At 35.5% G+C, this 18,090-nt stretch overlaps 5 protein-coding genes across 5 annotated transcripts; 4 read left to right on the plus strand and 1 right to left on the minus strand.

Annotated features, from left to right (window-relative positions):
* The first annotated feature begins 1,620 nt into the window (after nucleotides 1-1,620).
* Nucleotides 1,621-2,171, plus strand: LOC18027937 (NDR1/HIN1-like protein 12). Its single transcript, XM_024148375.1, is given in 3 exon segments — nucleotides 1,621-1,653; nucleotides 1,655-2,044; nucleotides 2,046-2,171. Coding segments are annotated over 3 exon segments (549 nt in total).
* Nucleotides 2,172-4,934: 2,763 nt separating this feature from the next.
* Nucleotides 4,935-6,623, plus strand: LOC18027938 (BTB/POZ domain-containing protein At1g01640). The gene is made up of 3 exons (XM_024148437.1): nucleotides 4,935-4,970; nucleotides 5,438-5,603; nucleotides 6,117-6,623. Exons 2-3 carry the CDS (start codon nucleotides 5,538-5,540, stop codon nucleotides 6,612-6,614), a joined length of 564 nt encoding a protein of 187 aa, XP_024004205.1. The 5' UTR covers nucleotides 4,935-4,970; nucleotides 5,438-5,537; the 3' UTR covers nucleotides 6,615-6,623.
* Nucleotides 6,624-7,399: 776 nt separating this feature from the next.
* On the plus strand, nucleotides 7,400-9,046 carry LOC18027939 (BTB/POZ domain-containing protein At1g01640). Its single transcript, XM_006410706.2, has 3 exons — nucleotides 7,400-7,429; nucleotides 7,884-8,038; nucleotides 8,561-9,046. The coding sequence occupies exons 2-3, from the start codon at nucleotides 7,895-7,897 to the stop codon at nucleotides 9,044-9,046; spliced, it is 630 nt and encodes a 209-aa protein (XP_006410769.2). The 5' UTR covers nucleotides 7,400-7,429; nucleotides 7,884-7,894.
* A 775-nt stretch (nucleotides 9,047-9,821) lies between these two features.
* On the plus strand, nucleotides 9,822-10,692 carry LOC18027940 (NDR1/HIN1-like protein 10). Its single transcript, XM_006410707.2, has one exon. The coding sequence runs from the start codon at nucleotides 9,833-9,835 to the stop codon at nucleotides 10,514-10,516; it is 684 nt and encodes a 227-aa protein (XP_006410770.1). The 5' UTR covers nucleotides 9,822-9,832; the 3' UTR covers nucleotides 10,517-10,692.
* Nucleotides 10,693-11,821: 1,129 nt separating this feature from the next.
* LOC18027941 (protein SMAX1-LIKE 3) lies at nucleotides 11,822-17,161 on the minus strand. The gene is made up of 3 exons (XM_006410708.2): nucleotides 13,239-17,161; nucleotides 12,987-13,119; nucleotides 11,822-12,908 (listed from the first exon to the last, which is right to left on the minus strand). Exons 1-3 carry the CDS (start codon nucleotides 13,793-13,795, stop codon nucleotides 12,006-12,008), a joined length of 1,593 nt encoding a protein of 530 aa, XP_006410771.1. The 5' UTR covers nucleotides 13,796-17,161; the 3' UTR covers nucleotides 11,822-12,005.
* Between the last annotated feature and the right edge of the window lie 929 nt (nucleotides 17,162-18,090).

An 18,090-nucleotide genomic window follows, 5' to 3' on the forward strand; every position in this document is an offset into this window, starting at 1 on the left:
TAAGTGTACGAAGAGAAAGATGAATGAAGTCAACGACCTAATGTTACAGAAGTTGATTAATTTATCTACTGAAATCTTGCATTTTGAAAACCGACATTTGAGTTTTCATCTCATGAGCATTTTCATGCTACATATGAACTTCACATGGATTCAGAGTTACACAGATACGATCATTATCTGGAATAGTTTGATAATGACAGAATCAAAATTAAAGTTTAGAGATGTTATTAAAATAGCTTTGAGAGCGGGAATCCCAGGCCCATCACCACCAGGCTTAACAACAACATCAGTGTGTATTCCATCTTTAACGGCCATAGCACTATCACCGAGAAAATCCACTCTATCCAATTTTCTCGTTCTGATATCTGCCAAAGTTTCTTCTTCTACAGTTCTACTACATGCCAAAAGGAAACACAAATATAATTGTAAATTTATAACATAAGGCACTCAAACTAATATGTCAGTAATGAGTTGATGAAATTTAATCATCTCATCTTCAAGTTAGTTGTAGTCCAAATCAGTGGTGGAACCAGAAATTTTTTTAACCGGGATCGAAGAAGGCATCCAACTTAAAATTAGGGGGGTCATTAGTAAGCTTAAGTTTTAGTTTTTATAATTTGACCTGGGTCAATTGACCACCCCACCTTCCAAGTAGCTCCGCTACTGGTCCAAATTCCACAATTTCTTTAGAATAGAAAAAAAAGCAGTAAGTGAGATGTCGACTTTTCTTTCTCATCAGTTGACACAGGATGAGTGATCTTAAAGTGATCATGTGCCAAATTTAAAAGTATTCTCTAAAATTAGACATATGTTTATTGACAAAATAAATCTAGGGTTATTAATGTTTACATGTACAAAACTTGTATGTTTGTTTTTCTATATTAGTCGCTCAAACAATTGGTATAGTGAATTTTAATCAGAAATAGTCATTTATTTGTTCTCGGTTCCGCTTAATTATATGTGCCTTCCAGCCGCTGGTACTTTTGGCCATTTCGAGACTGATAGTTGGCGCCATCGCTAGAATTCATCTTGGACATCCATCGATTTTACAATCTTAATCTAGTTTTAGCGGATCTTATTTATAAGAAAAGACATGCATGTATCAAAAACATGAAAATTAAATTTTTATGAAATGAAATTGAAACAAGTTTCTTCTATTGAAGAATGATAGATTTTCTTGTTTAAATTTATTATTTGCTGAATCAATCATATCCACCCTAAAAGAAAACTGATGGGTTAGATGAAGCCACACTAAAAGTTAAATACCATTTCCCTTGAGAGCATTGATTTATGTCCACACCTTTGTTACCCCTAAAAACTAATTCACCCGCACGCATATACTTTCTTCATGTGACTTTTAGAATGCAAAAACTATCAAAATATAAATAGAATTCACACACATATATATATATATATTATATGTATTAATGTATATCACCTACAGAATTTCAATTTAAAGATATAGATTCATTTTATAATTAAAGCCTAAGCTAAGTGTAAACAAGAAATAAAACCAACTCCAACACAAACCACACACACGCACACTCTCTTCTCAATCCATCACACAACAACTTACAAAAAATAAGCAAAGTGGCAAAACCGTAAATACAAAATAGTGCAATGTCTAAAGACTGCGAGAAGCACGGAGGCGGCGGACGGAGGAGAAGGAGTCGCCACTCGAATCTGCGGAGCGATCATCGGCTTCATCATCATTGTCTTGATAACAATCTTCCTCGTCTTGATAATCCTCCGACCAACAAAACCAAGATTCATCCTCCAAGACGCCTCCGTCTTCGCCTTCAACCTCTCGCAGCCTAAACTCCTAACCTCAAACTTGCAGGTCAGAATCGCTACACACAACCCAAACTCCAGAATCGAAATCTACTACGACCGTCTCCACGTCTACGCTACTTACTGGAACCAGCAAATCACTCTCCGTACGGCCATTCCTCCAAAGTATCAAGGACACAAAGAAGACAACGTTTGGTCCCCTTTTATCTACGCCCTTGCTCTCGGCGACGAGCAGAACCGTGGGTTCGTCGCGTTTGATTATACGCGCGGATGGGCGCGTGAGGTGGAAGGTTGGGACTCTTATCACCGGGAAGTATCATCTTCATGTTCGTTGTCCGTCTTATATCTCGGCGACAAGCAGAACCGTAAAACGCCACTAAACGCTACCAACTGCAAAAGCTGCGTTGCGTTTTATCACAATCATATAAATCGCTGCAAACTGTTCCATATCGTTTTATACCACTGAAATCCAAAAGCTGTTTTCCGCTAGCGTTTGCGGTTGCAGGCGGTAGCGGTTAAGAAAAAAAAAAAAACTAAAATCACGCTAGAAAAAAAATAAAAAATCACACAAAAAACAATTATAAAATCCTAACCCTACCAATCTCTCCTATATATATATAAACCCTAACCTCTGACATTTTAAGATACAAGCATAAGTTTCATAATATTTTAAACATAAGTGTCATAATACTTTGGTTTAATTCACTTATATTAATTATTTTGTTTCTACTTTTAAAGTAAAAAATTATAAATATGTATCTTATTAATTACAAAATTAGTTTGTTATAATTCTTTTTTTTTTGTTATTTAAAAAGTTACATGATCAAACGAGATAATATGTACGTTACTTCAATGGATCATTGTGAAAAAACAAACTCAAGATAAATATCTTTGATTTTTGAGTGCACTCTAGAAAGAATGTATTTTGAAGAATACTAATGAGCAATTTGGAGTTGATTTGAGCTGAGATCGTGCAACAAATCTATTAGATCAACTGAAGAAATTTTACATCATGCATAAGACAAATCCAGAAGATCAATGTATTGGAACAAAATTTTTCCAGTCCATTACATTACTAGACACAATTTTGAGTGATATTTCCAATAATTGAAATAAAACATATTATTATAAAATTTATTAGTATTTAAATTTAGTATTTATTTATAATTTTTATTAATTATTTTGAACTAGTGATTTTGATATTAATCATAATAATATAATTTTTTTTTTATAATTATATATGATGTTTATTTTAGTAATTTTATGTTTAACCGTTAAAACAACCGCTCCAGTCAAAAATATCCCACAAACGAACCCGCTTTAAAAAGTTTAACCAGTCATGTAAACCACTGAATAACGCTCAAAACCGCAATCGTCCGCTTCTGCAGTTTCCTCTTTATTTTTTTCTTATCCTTATTCAGTAGTCTTCTACTCTTTTGCTTCGGTATCTTTTAGTTTGTCCACGGTGTGTTTAGATTATTTTGAATCCACTATCACTGCATGTCACATAATTTTTCCGGATTGTATTGTTTGTCAGTTGAGTAGCTGAGTTTTATATAAAAATATGCAAAATTATCTTCAAAAATAAAATGTGAGGAGGAGACGACAAAGAAGCTCGAGTCCGTAAATTCAGATGTATAAATTATTTGGCGAGAACACATCAGATATGCTTCTAGTAAGTCTTAATATTTTTTTAAGGATGATAAAGTTGTTCTTTTATAGGAGGTCTCACCGTCTCCTTTTGCTATGCTTTCGAGGGCCTTGAACATAGTCCAGGTGAATAGACCCGCTCCACTCGTGAACGCAAACACTGAAAAACCGTATATAAATCTCTCAAACAAATTTTTCATGTTCTTCTTAAGTTCCTACTTCTTAGGTTCCACGGTCAGGGCCTGTTGGTGTGCTTCTGCAAGAGTGAGAGGGTTCAACAAGTTAAGTTTGTCTCGAATATCTTGCCCCAAGCCGCCAACAAAACGCGCCACAATCTGTTGGTCCGTCTCCTGCAGATCAACACGCGTCAATAGTGAAAAAAATTCGTTATAATATTTTTCTACGGATCCGTATCCTTGTTGCAATCTGTGCAAGCGTTGGAGCATCAGTTGATCATAGTTGAACGGTAAGAACGTTTTACGCATCTTCTTCTTCAGCTTATCCCACGACAAGATTTTAGGTTTACCCAAACGTGCCCGCGACGCCTTTACTTGCGACCACCAAGCTGCGGCTCTGCCACGGAAACGCATAGCAATCATGGGAACGCATCGATCCAAAGGTACACGCCCGAACTCAAGAGTCTCTTCGACCGTGGCCATCCAATCTAGGAGCTCTTCCGCCGATTGCCTGCCATTAAATTTTGGAATTTCGAACTTGGACCCGATAATGATAGGGTTTATGTCATGTTCTGCAAACGGATTAATGTAATCATCCTGCTGGGGAGCAAGAGCTTGCACCGCCATTGACAACTGCTGGATCTGTTCTTGTACAAGCGCGAGTGTCTGTGCGTGTGTCGGAGACGGATCGGAGGGGCCATGGTGAAGAAAACGTACGTATTAGGTTTTTAAGAAGACTCGAATTAATGAAAGAACTAAAAGCTATAAATACGGCTCTAAATCTAGGGTTTCAATCGACATAGGGTTAGAAGGATCCGATAGACGTTGGAAAGTCTTATCTAAAATAAATTTAAGAGTTTTTTTCTTCTTTTCTGTCAGCATAAAAGACTTATGTATTCTTTTCAATAAAATAATTAAATCGTAAAACACCATAATAATAATAAACAGGTAAATTACCTTTTTCCTGTTTTTTTTTAAGGTTTAAAATACATTTTAGGTAATATATTTTTTTGTCGAGCGGTTCTGTCTCATGTGTTATATTTCCTCCGTTTTACAAAGAGTGTCGTTTTAAGGTTTTATTTTTGTTTCATAAAGAGTGTCGTTTTATATTTTCAATGCAAAATTTTAAACAATATTTAAGTTTAAACCCTATTAATTTAATATATTTATTAGATAAAAATAAATTATTTAATGTATTAATAAGGAACAAAATTGTACTTCTAATAATTTTCTTAATATGTGTGAAAAATGTCAGAATGACACTCTTAATTAAACGGAGGGACTATATAAATTAACATCCATTCACCAGAAGTCTTTACGCGTCTCGTTTTCTTTTTTCATTGACTTGTCAAGGTGAGTTAGTCTTCCTCCAGATTTTCAAGTTTTTTGCTCGTTTTTTTTTTAATCTTTTCTCAGCCTTTTTTTTTTTAATTTGGAAATATCAAGCTGTTTATCTGTGTGAAAAAAGGTTTTGATCGTCTTGTCTCTGCTCTCGTTCTCGTATGCTTGATTTATGGAATTTCTTGCATCCTAGTATTACCAATTTAGCTTTGATTTAATGGAATAAGAACGGCTGAGAGGTTTGGGATCTCATCTTAGGGTTTTAGGGGCATCATAATTTGACGGTTTTATAGGCATCGTAAGTTTAGGGTTTTAAAACTTAGATTTAAGGTTTTGAATTCTGATTATATGTCTCTGTACGATTGGTTACATACTAGACATAAACTCACTCTTTTCTATTTTAACGCATGTTTACAATATAGTTTCCGCTGAAACCAGAGTATGTTACAATGATATGTGTGTTTCTCATTGGCATGTAGATGAATAAGAAAACAATGGCTGATAGCAGAAAGAGGAAACTGGATAGAGTGAATTTTCTCGGTGATACTCTTATGGCGTTTAGAAAGGGAATACAAACCGATGTTATTGTTAACCCTGGACCCTGGTGGTGATGGGCCTGGAATTCCCGCTCAAAAAGTTATTTTGGTAATATCTCTAGCTAAACTTGAATTTTGATTCTTATATTATCTAATGATAAAGTATACATATAAGGGAAAATCGGTCTATGGATGTTTACCTCATAGTTGGCTATGTTAACCTATATATATACATTTTATTACTCAAGTTACCAATTGTAAGTATAGTTTCGTCTCATCGTTTATATGTTTGTTATTAACTGATAAGTGATAAGCATTGCTATATTGACATATTGATATACCGCAATCTCTTGGAATTGCTATGAATGAAATACACATTAGATATTTGACTTAAGTAGTAATATGACTCCACACCGATACATATTATGTATGTAATCCGCAACTTTGATCTGTTTAGCATAATGCATACACAATTTCGATTTTGATTGCCCTATCATATTCATGTGTAAGTCCAAACACATGTGAAGTTCATATGCATAGCAAATGCTCATATAAAATCATATGTGAGTTTTACTAATTAAGTCTCTTGACTTTTAACTAAATTTTGTTGTTTATCCCACAGGCAGCGAAGTCGAAAGTGTTTAGCTACATGTTTGACTCCGATGAATGCAAAATTTCTACAGAGAAATCAATAACTCTTCCTGATTTGAGTTATGAAGAACTCAAGGCTCTCATCGACTTCTTCTATACCGGGAAACTGAGTCCCCAAAACAAACACTTTCGAGCGCTCTACATTGCTGCTGACAAGTATGACATACCATATCTCCAAGACTTTTGCAGAGACCATTTCATCTCGCGTCTGAGTTTGAGCAACGTTCTCGACATCCTGGAGCTGTCCACGATCCCTTCAGACAACATTTTAAAGGATAATGCGGTATGCTTTGTCGTAGCACACATGGAACAAATCGTTGATTCCGACAGATATAAATCATTTGTTCAGCAGTATCCTGATCTGAATTTGGTTATCACAAAGGCTTTGATGACTGTTTTGAAATACTTTTGTGGACATGGGCTATTAACAGTTGAAAGGGTGAGGACTGTACTTCTGCCTAAACCATAAGTCCGATTACTCTCTAGATGTGTTAAAACTATATATTGTTGCTACCACATAACTGGATAATTATGTGTCATTTTTTTAATTACTATGTTTTATGGGGTTCTCTTCAAAAAGCCATCGACTACATTTTTTTTTAGTTTTTATAAATAAGAATATAATCCATCATCAACATATACCTAAAAGGCTAAAACTAATAATTATTTTCATTTTGGATCAGTTTTGATATTTAAAGATATTTTTTTTTGTGTCGAACGGTTCTTTCAGGTAAGGGTGGGCAAAAAAACTAAACCGAACTGAACCAACCGAACTGAACCAACCGAACCAACCAAACTTAAATCGAATTGAACCGATCTATTTTTAACATATAACATGTTTGGTCGAAGTTTTTCACAACCCGAACAGTTCGGTTCGGTTTAATTTTAAACCGAACCAAACCAAAAAACTAATATACTTATTTTATTTAATTTTTTAGTTAGTTCATAATATTAGTTTTTTAAAATATGGTGAAATGTGAAATTTCACCTAACCCAACACACCATTTCTTTTCTTTCAAACTGATTTTTTTAAAATTGAATTAAAATTAAACTGAACTAAAACCAAACCGAGCTAAACCAAATCGAATTCAAACCAAACCAAACTTATTTCAGTTTGATTAGAATTTTATTGAACCCAAATTAACCAAACCGAATCAAACTCAAACCGAACCCAAAAATAAACCAAAGTGCCCACCCCTACTCTCATGTGTATATATAACAATTGACACCAATTCCATCAGAAGTCTCACGCATCTCGTTTTCTTTTTCATTGAATTTGTCAAGGTGAGTTTAGTCTTCTCCAGATTCTCAAGTTTATTGCTCTTGTTTGGTTCTTTTCTTGTTTTTCTTTTTCTGGAAAACTATATCTTTGTGTAACTGTGTGTGAAAAAAGGTTTTGATCGTCTTGTCTCTGATCTAGTTCTCGTATGCGTGATTTATGGATTTTCTTGCATCCTATCTCGTATTAGCTTTGATTAGATGGAATAAGAACGGCTGAGAGGTTTGGCATCCTAATTAGAGTTTACAGGGCATCATAATTTGATGGTTTATAGACATCGTAAGTTTAGGGTTTTAGAACTTAGAATTTAAGTTTTTCAATCTGATTATATGTATATGTACGATTGGTTACCTACCAGAGAAACAGATATAAACTCGTTTTACTGTTTTAAACGCATGTTTACAGTATACCTTCCGCTGAGTATATGTTATAATAATTGTGTTTCTTGTTGGCATGTAGGCGAAGAAGCAATGCCAGGTAGCAAAAAGAGAAAACTGGATAGAGTGGATTTTCTAGGTGACTATGTTGTCGCGTTTAAAAATGGAATACACACTGATGTTATTGTTAAACCTGGTGGCGATGGGCCTGGAATTCCCGCTCACAAAGCTGTTTTGGTAACATCTCTAAACTTGAATTATCTAATGTTAATGACGCATACTTGAAGGGAAAATCGGTCAATGGATGTGTAGTTCACCGTTGCCTATGTTAGACTACGGGTGCATAAGAACTTATGTATATAGTATATACCTTTTATTTCTCATAATCACTAGCGATTTGCAACAGCAATAGCAGGAGAAGTTACCAGTTATATGTATTGTTGTCTCATTGTTTATATGTTTGTTAGACTTATAAGCATTTATATACCGACTAAATGGTAAATTGTACTCTCTTGGAATTCCTATGGATGAAATACACATATTTGTCTTTAAGTAATACATGACTCCAAGCCGATACATGTAAGCCGCAACTTGATTAATCGGGTTAGTTAGCTTAATGCACAATTTAGATCTTGATTGCTATATCATACTCATGAGTGACCCAAATCCATGTGAAGTTCTGTTTATAAAACTCTTATCTCGGGGTTAACTAATTAACTCTATCGACTTTTTAACCAAATTTTGTTGTTTATCCCACAGGCAGTGAAGTCGAAAGTGTTTAGCTACATGTTGGACTCTGATGAATGCAAAATTTCAACAGAGAAATCAATCACTGTTCCTGACTTGAGTTATGAAGAACTCAATGCTCTCCTCAAGTTCTTCTATACAGGGATCCTGCGTCCCACCAACAAACACATTCGAGCGCTCTACATTGCTGCTTACAAGTATGACATACCATATCTCCAAGATCTTTGCAGAGACCATTTAATCTCGTCTTTGAGTTTGATCAACGTTCTCGACGTCCTTGAGCTGTCCACTATCCCTTCAGACGACAACTTGAGGTATTATGCGGCAAGCTTTGTCCTATTACATAGGGAAGAAATCGTCTATTCCAAGAGATACAAATCATTTGTTCGGCAGAATCCTGATCTAAGTTTGTATATTACCAAGTCTCTTGTGACTCTTTTGAAATACCATCGTGGGAGATTTGGTGAAAAGTGGAAGATGTTTCTGCCTAAATCATAAGTTTGATTACTCTCTAGATGTGTTAGCCTATTGTTGCTACCACTAAAATATTTACAAACTATCTACAAATGCTTTTGTGACTCTTTTATATGTGTCTTTTTATTTAATGTGCGAGCATTTGGTCATTTAGAAAATTTTCGAATTAATTCGATCATTTAGAACCTAATTCGATCGTCTCTTCGAAACTCGAAATTTTGATTCTGAAGCCATACATTTCTCAGATTTTGTGTTGGTGTTTCTCAAACTGTTACCTGGATAATTATGTCTATTTTTGTCGACTTTTTTTTTCTTTTTTCATAATGGGAAAATGACAAATCCAAATTAATTCCAAAAATCTATTAGCCGCTATAGAGAAATTCTCATCAGTCAAGAAAAACATATTACTAGCAAAAACCGTTCACTGATTTAAATCCAAACTGCGATGAAATCGATTACTAATTAAATACAATTCGATGCGCCCCGAGGATCTAGATTCTAGAACGCTTTCATCATCTATGAATAATGTATATAGTGAAAACCAACGTATGACGAGAGACCAAAAAAGTAATAACATATATGTCACTTACGTAAAGTACTCTTTATTAAAAGTTATGGGGCAACATCCTAAGCCTACAATTGCATAATATTCTCTGGTCAAATAAATCAATCAAATCACCGCGTAACGTGACAATACTTTAACTAATTAATCTACGTTGACCAACGCATAAAAGAAAACTGTATATAAAGAGGACTTGCATTAACCTGTTAGCCATATATTCATTTTTCAAAACCGCCACAGACTAAAACATGGCTGAACAACCTCTCAACGGTGCCTTCTACGGTCCATCAGTCCCACCACCGGCTCCCAAAGGCTACTTCCGCCGCCGTGGGCATAGCCGCGGTTGTGGTTGTTGCCTCTTCAGCTTCTTTGTCAAAGTTATCATAGCCATTATTGTCATCCTTGGCATAGCAGCTCTCATCTTCTGGCTCATCGTCCGTCCTCGACCCATCAAGTTCCACGTGACCCAAGCTTCCCTTACCCGCTTTGAACACACTTCCCCTGACAACATTTTAAGGTATAACCTATCCCTCACTGTCCCTGTCCGTAACCCTAACAAGAGAATTGGAGTCTACTACGACAGGATCGAAGCTCATGCCTACTACGATGGGAAGCGGTTTAGTTCTACCACGTTAACTTCTTTCTATCAAGGACACAAGAACACGACCGTTCTCACACCAATGTTCCAAGGCCAAAACCTTGTTATCTTTAACGCCGGAGAGTCACGTACTTACAACGAGGAGACCATCGCCGGAGTTTATAATATAGAGATTAAGTTTAGGCTTAGGGTTAGGTTTAAGCTTGGGGACGTGAAGTCTCGGAGGACTAAGCCTAAGGTTAATTGTGATGATCTAAGGCTTCCTTTAAGTACCTTTAACGGAACTACAACCTTCGCTACCGTTCTCCCTCTCAAGTGCGACTTCGATTTTTAAGTCTTTGCTTTCATCTAATTCCATCATATATTTTTGGTTCGTTTATTTTTATTTTTTTTTCTATGCAACACTACGACTTATCGTCTATAGAGTCCATTGATTTTGTATACATTGATTCATCTTTCATGTTCATATTTATATATAAATAAAGCATTCATTTTATGTGATTAATACATACGTTGTTCCAAATTGAGCCTTTTTATAACTACACATTAATTTTCTTTAAGTACTTGGACCCTTATTATGAATGTTTTGTTTTCCAGGATGGGGCATTTTGTATAACAAATGGCCTAAACAACTCACAATAATGGGTTTATCAATATTAGTGATCGAACAAAAAATAAAGTTTGTGGTATTCTTAAACATCGATCAACCAAGCTATTTTGACTTGTAAAGGAAGTATGAGCCTGTCGGTACACATTTGCGAATTCTATGCTTTTATGTTTATATGAAGTGATTTTACTGTTGAACATTATAATTATAGTATTTTATAAAAAAAGAATATTATACGCATTTTTTCCAATTCATCATGTCGACCTCAATACATACAACAAGATTATTCCATATACGACAAAGTCCCTTCCTTTGGCCATAATGTTTTAGTACACTTTATTTATGTTTTTTATATTCTAAAGCATAAGATGCCTCTTGTTTTAAACTTAATTAACCCTTCTTTTCATGGGCTGACCTTTTTGCTTTCCCTCAAAAGAATTATATATTGCTCGGCCTAATCCCATACCCTTTGAAGTGAGGAACCAAAGGAAGTAAATAAACAATTTCTTTTTTGCTTGCTATTTGTTTAGGCAAGCAAATGAGAAAAAGTATTGATCCTTTGATTTTCTTCGGTCTGATCTACTTCAGTTTTATTTGTTCCTTCTAGAAGTGACTTCTCCTTTGTGCTACTCTTACGTCATGGATCATTTTTATAACATGCTTTGATCAAGTATAAAAGCTAAATGTTATCGATATTGAATATATACTGTCATATTTATCAACCTTTTTTTCGGCGGTGGCAGTGTAAAGTCGATATTCGAGGACCTTACTTATAAAACACTCGGATAATGTACATGAATTTTTAATAGGAAGTGAATATATAAGCTAAAACAAAATTATGGATTATACCATTTGCCATGTCAAATACTTGTTCTTTTTTTTTTTCCATCTTGAGGCCTTTTTCCTTCTTTTCTGTTAATAAAACTAAAACAGAGTGGACAAGATTAATTCGCAAGACAATCCACCATATTTTGAAACTAAAGATTAGTGGTATTTGATAAAATATTTTTTTGTAAAATCGAATGTTCAGTGCAAACTTTACTAGTACAGCCTAATAAGTTGGATACATAAATGAGAATTTAAGTCATAATTTGGATACTTCTGTAGTTTTGTTAACATACCCCACAAAGTTCCTAAGCCTCCTAACTACACGATTGATTCAGAAAATTGTCCCAGGGTGAAGTAACACATGACCATGGTGGTGATATTACATGAATCATGTTGACGACTTGCTGAAAAGAATGCTTGCATCTACAGCGTCAAGTAATCCAATAAAATCACTGGCATCTCCATCATCATCATGATGATTAAGAGAGAGGTTTAAATCGAGAGATATAAAAGGGTCTGGTTGCGAACAAGTTCTTGATCCGGAGCTCAATCTTTCACAGCTCAATATCACAATCGCATCTCTAAGAAAAGCTTCTTCACCGCTTCCACTTTGAAGTCTTCCTCTCTCAATGGCTCTCTTGAAACCCATCTGACACAAATAGTCAGCTTCCTCTATATCTTCCACGAAGAACACTCTGTGTGGATCACAAGACACCGCTTCAAACAATCTCTGAGTGTAGCTCCAGCTATCTTCATATCTCCTCCTCTTCTTCCTGAGATCTTCCATGGAAGAGGAAGAGAAGCTGCTCAAGCTGATTGAGACGAAGCTCTTCTGCGACCCAAACACAAGCTTTGCCAACTCTCTACCTATCTTCTCTTTTGCCTCAACATCCAAACCTTGGAAAAGTAACCAAGTTTCTTCTTTTCGTTCCCCGCTGCTGAGCTTCCTAGGTGTTGATCCCGATCTGCATTTCAAGATTGCTTTTGCGATCTCTTGGATTTCATCCTTCTGCCTTGGTGCCTTGCTTCTCAAGGCATCACATAGAGTTCCTAGGTTCTCATCATTCATCTCCTTAAACCTGGAGGCGTATTCCACGTCTATTGCATCACTAGAAGAGGCCGCAGATTTCATCAAGAGCGTTGTTGTGAGCTCGTTGTCATGTTCGGGAACAAAAAGTCTTAAGTTGGGTTCTGTAGGAGCATAAGTATTGGAAGATGAGGAAGAAGGAGAAAGAGAAGAAAGGTCGAGGGTTTTCTCAGATGGTCTTTCGTGGATTGAGTTATCTGAATCCTACCAAATACAAATTGATACCAAATCTTAGAACACAGCAAAAATACGAATAATGAGAATGATGAGATCATTACTCACAGTGCCCTTAATTTGATTCTCCATCTTGTATTGTTGAAGCCAAGCTGGGAGAGCGGTTATGACGTTTCTGCTTCTCTTAGCCTCTGCTTTCATCATCGTTGTGTATTCTAGGATGGTCTCATTTTCAGCCTCACTAAGTAAAACAAAACACAATGAACGAGAAATCGAATTAGAACTAACAGTGTGTCTGTGTCTGTGTGTGTCCATAGTGTCATGACCAAACCTTAGTAATTTCACAAGAAGAGACGTTACCTGAATTTCTTGACCCCCGTAGTTAGACCGTTGCTTGCTCTTGGTTTACTGGAGCAAATCTTCAAAGACACAGCCTGCTCCACCTTGCTCTTCACTTGAGGACTTGAGAAACCAGCCTCTTTCATCACTCTGCTCACACCAGGATCATCGAGAATAGAAATTACAAGCTGCTCAGGCTCGATCTTGATAGCCAAGATTGGTTGTTGCTGGTTGTTCTCGATGGAACCACGCCGCAGGTGAGCCTGTGCACGCTTGAGAGCTGCAACCAGAGCGTTAGATATACAAGGGACCAACATAGGACTCCCTGTGGAAGTTGGGAGGCGATTTAGGGAGACGTTGAAACAGAGCTCGAGTGCTCTGCATTGCAGAGGATGAGTATGGGATTGGAGGCAAGCTGTTCTTAGTAAACCCGTGGAAGCAGAGAGCATGGTGCTAGCCACATGGAGAGGCGTGACCTGAGCATGCCCACGTCGTCTAGCCAAGGACATGGCTTGTTTCACCATGTTTGCAGCCTCATGCGTGAGGGCTTGCTGGACACTGCAACCTCCACTCCTCATACTCAATATATAACTATGTATGTCTACAGGAGTCTTGTCTTGATACTCTCTTTCTTTGTAGAAGAAAAACACCAAAGGAACTAGCCAAAAGATGTTTGAGTAAGTCTATGGGGACGAATATACAGAGAAGTAGGAGTTTGGAAATTATATGGAGGAGGAGTAATGTGTATGGTTTTCTTGTAGGAGAGGCAAGAATTTGAGGGTCCAAAGTGGAGTTTTGTAGTGCAAAGTGGACTGCATGTGGTGACAAATCAGTATCAAAAGCCAAAGGGAACTCAGCTTTTTTCCCCTAATAGTGTTTTTCTATCTCAGATTTCACATACACATTTTAAAAAAAAATGTAATATGGGTACTGCTTGCTAAGTGGGTCTCTCTCTTTTATGCAAAGTGTATAATATCTTTTCAATATTTATAAGACCTAACTAAAGATGCAAATCATTATTCATTTAAATATATGTTTTCAAAGATAACATCTCCGATTATAAAAATCACTACTTTTTCCAGCCCCTTCAACCAACAAATAGCTAAGTCCCAACACTTTTCAAGACAACATTCACCTGGTCTATAGAGTCAATCAAGCAAGCGAACCCCATATCACAAGCAACCAAAATAGCCGCAAGAAAAGGGGAAAAAAAACAGAAAACATTGGCACAGAGATTTCTTTTTATATATAACAATAACAAGATTACCCATGTTCCAAAAGATAATCAAGACTCATAAATGATGATGTTATTTTTAAACCCTTTAACCCAATAGATTCTCTCTCAAGTTTATAATCACTATTCTGGTCTTTGTATCTTCTTCAAATTTTGCAGCGGACCCATCATAAGACAAATAAAAGGTATAATATATCATTCTCTTTCCCTTTCATTACTTTCAGAAAAGTGTGTTGCTTTTTTACCATATCTTTTATTTAAAAAACGAGAGAAACGAAGACGAAGAAGAAACGGAGGGTTCCTACTATACTATTTAGGAAGATTAAAGATATATGCATCAACCAATATCCGACAAGGCAAGGATATACTTATCTTAACTTGCTAATACATTATAAACACTCAAACCTAGATAGCGAACAGATGGAAGATGCATCTCAAATTTGACAAGGATACAAATCTATTTGCTATTCAGCGTATGTTGCATAAAATCCAAGATGAAATGCTAAAATCGAAGATGAAACTATCATGTTGCAGTAACTGGCATGAGGAACTTATCCTATTACAATTCTACTTTGATGAATAGGTCTCTCTCTTCTGAAGCATGCCACTGCATAGAAAGAAGAGAAAAGAGAGCACCACCATTTACCTTCCCTAGGAATCTTCAAAAAAAAAAAACTAATACACTTTGATAAGAGAATAATCTATTTATATGTCCTAAAAGGTTAATGAAATGGTAAATGTAACAATTAACTTCTGATGAATTAAAGAAAGGAATGTACAAGAGATCTTCCTTTCATTTCCCAATCATATTTTCAGCTTTTACTCGTTTCTTTTTATTGTAAGCCTTCATCCAAAGGCCAGTCATCAATCCAACATAATCTCTTACAGTCACTGCCTCTGGCTCTTATTACCAAACTAAAGGGTCACTACTCAAATTATAGGGAAAAAGAAGAAGAAAACAACAAAAGAAGAGAGAAATGATCCGACAATCATTATTGAAAGAGAAAAGTAGAGATGTGAAATCTATCCAAGTTATGCTCCAGCAGAAAGAAAATTCCATTTTTCACAATGACTCCAAGCTCAGGGGAAATAATATCCGATCTTGTTAAGTTAAATAAAAGCGCACAAATTCATGCTTCGTTACGGAGGACATGTAGGACCAATGAGGACAGTTTAGAGACTAAAGAGTAACTTACCAAATGTTGTTTGTGAGCTTAGACCCAAAATCCATACAAAGAGAGACGGAAAAAAAATGAAGGCAAAAGCGTTTTGAACAAGAAAAGAAAAGGAATAGAAATGGTTGCTTTGGGCACACCCAATAGCAAACCCTTTTCTCATTTAGTCCAAAGCGATCAACTTTGTTTCCCTATCAAAAGCATTCAACCTCTAACACAAAATAAAAACCACTTACACCAATCCTTTGAAGAAAAGTGTATGACCAGGACAGTCAAATGAGGATGCTTTAAACAAGACCAGGACGCAGAAGATTCAAGATCATATTCGCAAGACAGAAATCATAAAATTGATCCTTCTTTCCCACCAACTTGCTAAATATTTTATTCATGCAGATGCCATATCTTAAACAACAGAGAGTGTTATGCATCGAAATGGCAACAATAACATGGCAAGAACCTGAAAATCTTGGTAAACTACAACAACTTACAAAGTGTTTGCTTGTCTTAAGTTAAGCTGAAATCAAACTGGTTCAGTTTCAAGCTAAGTTTGTGTGTGTTTGACTGTTTGTGCAAAACAATTCTCAGAGGTTGCTTTCAAACCAAACCATTTTTCCAGGAATTTCATGGGAACACAAGAAAGTTGTATTTTTAAAAGGGCCTGTAAGAGTTTCAGTTCCTTCAAAGTAAAGCAGATATATATCATAAAAGTGAATCCACAAAGAGAACAAATAGATTAGATTACGAAATCATTCTCCATTGGACGGTCTAACTTTAAGAATTGGATCGTCTTCCCCCAAAAAAAAAAGAAGATATAAAAGATTAAATGAGGAATGGAGAAAAGCTGTCCTAGTTTTGACAAGACATCCTTCGTAATCTAAAAGCAAAGGTGATGGAATCAGATACCAACATGCTTCTTTTATTCACTGAAGAAGATTTTTCAGCCTCACATAACACAATACTCAATAATACCACACAACATGTAAGATGGGGTTTGCATAGTTTCAAAGAAGATAGAATCTAGAAAGTTCTAGACTAGAACAGTAGCATATAATCACTTGTATTGACCCTCAAACACTAGAAAAGTTATGGCAGAAACAGAAGATCTGCGTTCGATTATCAAGATCGATGCAAACTCTGAGAGTAATATGAACACAGTGAAAAAAGTAGAAAGTATTGGGCTCAATCTTAGCTTAGCTCTGGAAAATTATACCCAAGTATTAGAGAATCCTGATAGAAAACCAACAAATTCTCAAAATAAACAATTCTGGAATTTGATATGATTGAATAAAATAATTCATACTATCTATCTTCTTTGAATCAAACACAAAGATGAAGAACATTCAAGTATCGAACTTTAGGGTATCCACACACATACACACAAAACGCTTAGAAAAGAAAAGTAATCTGTGATTCGAAGGAGTCACCGGAGAAAATGCCGGAGCAAAATTTCCGACTCGACCGGTTTCACCTAGAGAACTCGAGGCTGTTTGTTTAGTCAGTGTAACAGATTCGGATCGCTTCCGGGTCGGGTTAAAACTCTAGAGCTGGAGCGCTTAACTTGAAAATAATAATGGGTTTTCTAATCTTAAGTACCCATTAGCCTTACCCATTTGAATAAACCAACCAATGGGCTCTCTATATTTATATTTCTGACGTTGGATTTTTCTTGTATCAATTTTTTTTTTAAAAAAAAACAAAAGTATCAAACAAATAAATGATTCAGAGAGTGCTTGGTTTGACGTGGCTTTTCGTACAGTGACCGGTCTATTGGCTTATCGATCATTCTTGTAGAATATTTCAAAGCAGATGAATAATCAAACGTAAGCATGCTATTTATATAATATCTGAACAAAGTGTTCGGAGTTTTTTAAACAAACTTTTAAGTTAAACGTGCCAGCTATGTCTATTAGAGCTACTGAGATAGGCAGAATATCCACAGTCTGAGATCTGATCAAATCAATTTGATTTAATGGTTTGAATATGAGCTTTCGGATCTTAATTGTAGATAGTAAAACACTGATTTGTTGAAGCTGGATTCCGATCATGATATATATGTTGATTTTCTTATGTTTTTTATTTGTTGATGTACTATTCGGATGTCGCTATTTATGTCTATTACATATAGAATTTTTCATTATACGTGCATTGTGTGTCAATACGTTTAATATTGTTATGCTTATATCTGAAAGGTGATTTAATATTATTATTCTAAAAAATTATTTTCGATTTATAATATATACACATATTTTTATTTGGTATCTTATTTCATTAACTTTAAGAGTTTTAGTATTTAAAAAAACAAATACATAAGATATTCTTTCAATATGGAGTATTTGATAGTATAATTATGTTAATTGATAATCCGGTGATCGCAGACCACAATAGTATATATGTTAAATAGTTTAAACTTTAGAGGGAATCCAATTGAGAGTTTCTTTCTTTTGATTTTGTTTTTTTTTTATCA

Source organism: Eutrema salsugineum, unplaced genomic scaffold, assembly GCF_000478725.1.
Source record: "Eutrema salsugineum unplaced genomic scaffold, Eutsalg1_0 scaffold_10, whole genome shotgun sequence".
Classification (NCBI taxonomy): Eukaryota; Viridiplantae; Streptophyta; class Magnoliopsida; order Brassicales; family Brassicaceae; genus Eutrema; species Eutrema salsugineum.

Bases quoted from the DNA above. Each gene is read 5' to 3' on its own strand.
- LOC18027939 (XM_006410706.2), top strand. From the start codon at position 7,895: ATGCCAGGTAGCAAAAAGAGAAAACTGGATAGAGTGGATTTTCTAGGT. The intron at 8,039-8,560 runs GTAACATCTCTA...TTTATCCCACAG, and splicing joins CCGCTCACAAAGCTGTTTTG to GCAGTGAAGTCGAAAGTGTT.
- LOC18027938 (XM_024148437.1), top strand. From the start codon at position 5,538: ATGTTATTGTTAACCCTGGACCCTGGTGGTGATGGGCCTGGAATTCCC. The intron at 5,604-6,116 runs GTAATATCTCTA...TTTATCCCACAG, and splicing joins CCGCTCAAAAAGTTATTTTG to GCAGCGAAGTCGAAAGTGTT.
- LOC18027940 (XM_006410707.2), top strand. From the start codon at position 9,833: ATGGCTGAACAACCTCTCAACGGTGCCTTCTACGGTCCATCAGTCCCA.
- LOC18027941 (XM_006410708.2), bottom strand. From the start codon at position 13,795: ATGAGGAGTGGAGGTTGCAGTGTCCAGCAAGCCCTCACGCATGAGGCT. The intron at 13,120-13,238 runs GTAACGTCTCTT...TGTTTTACTTAG, and splicing joins ACGGGGGTCAAGAAATTCAG to TGAGGCTGAAAATGAGACCA. The intron at 12,909-12,986 runs GTGAGTAATGAT...TGTATTTGGTAG, and splicing joins AGAATCAAATTAAGGGCACT to GATTCAGATAACTCAATCCA.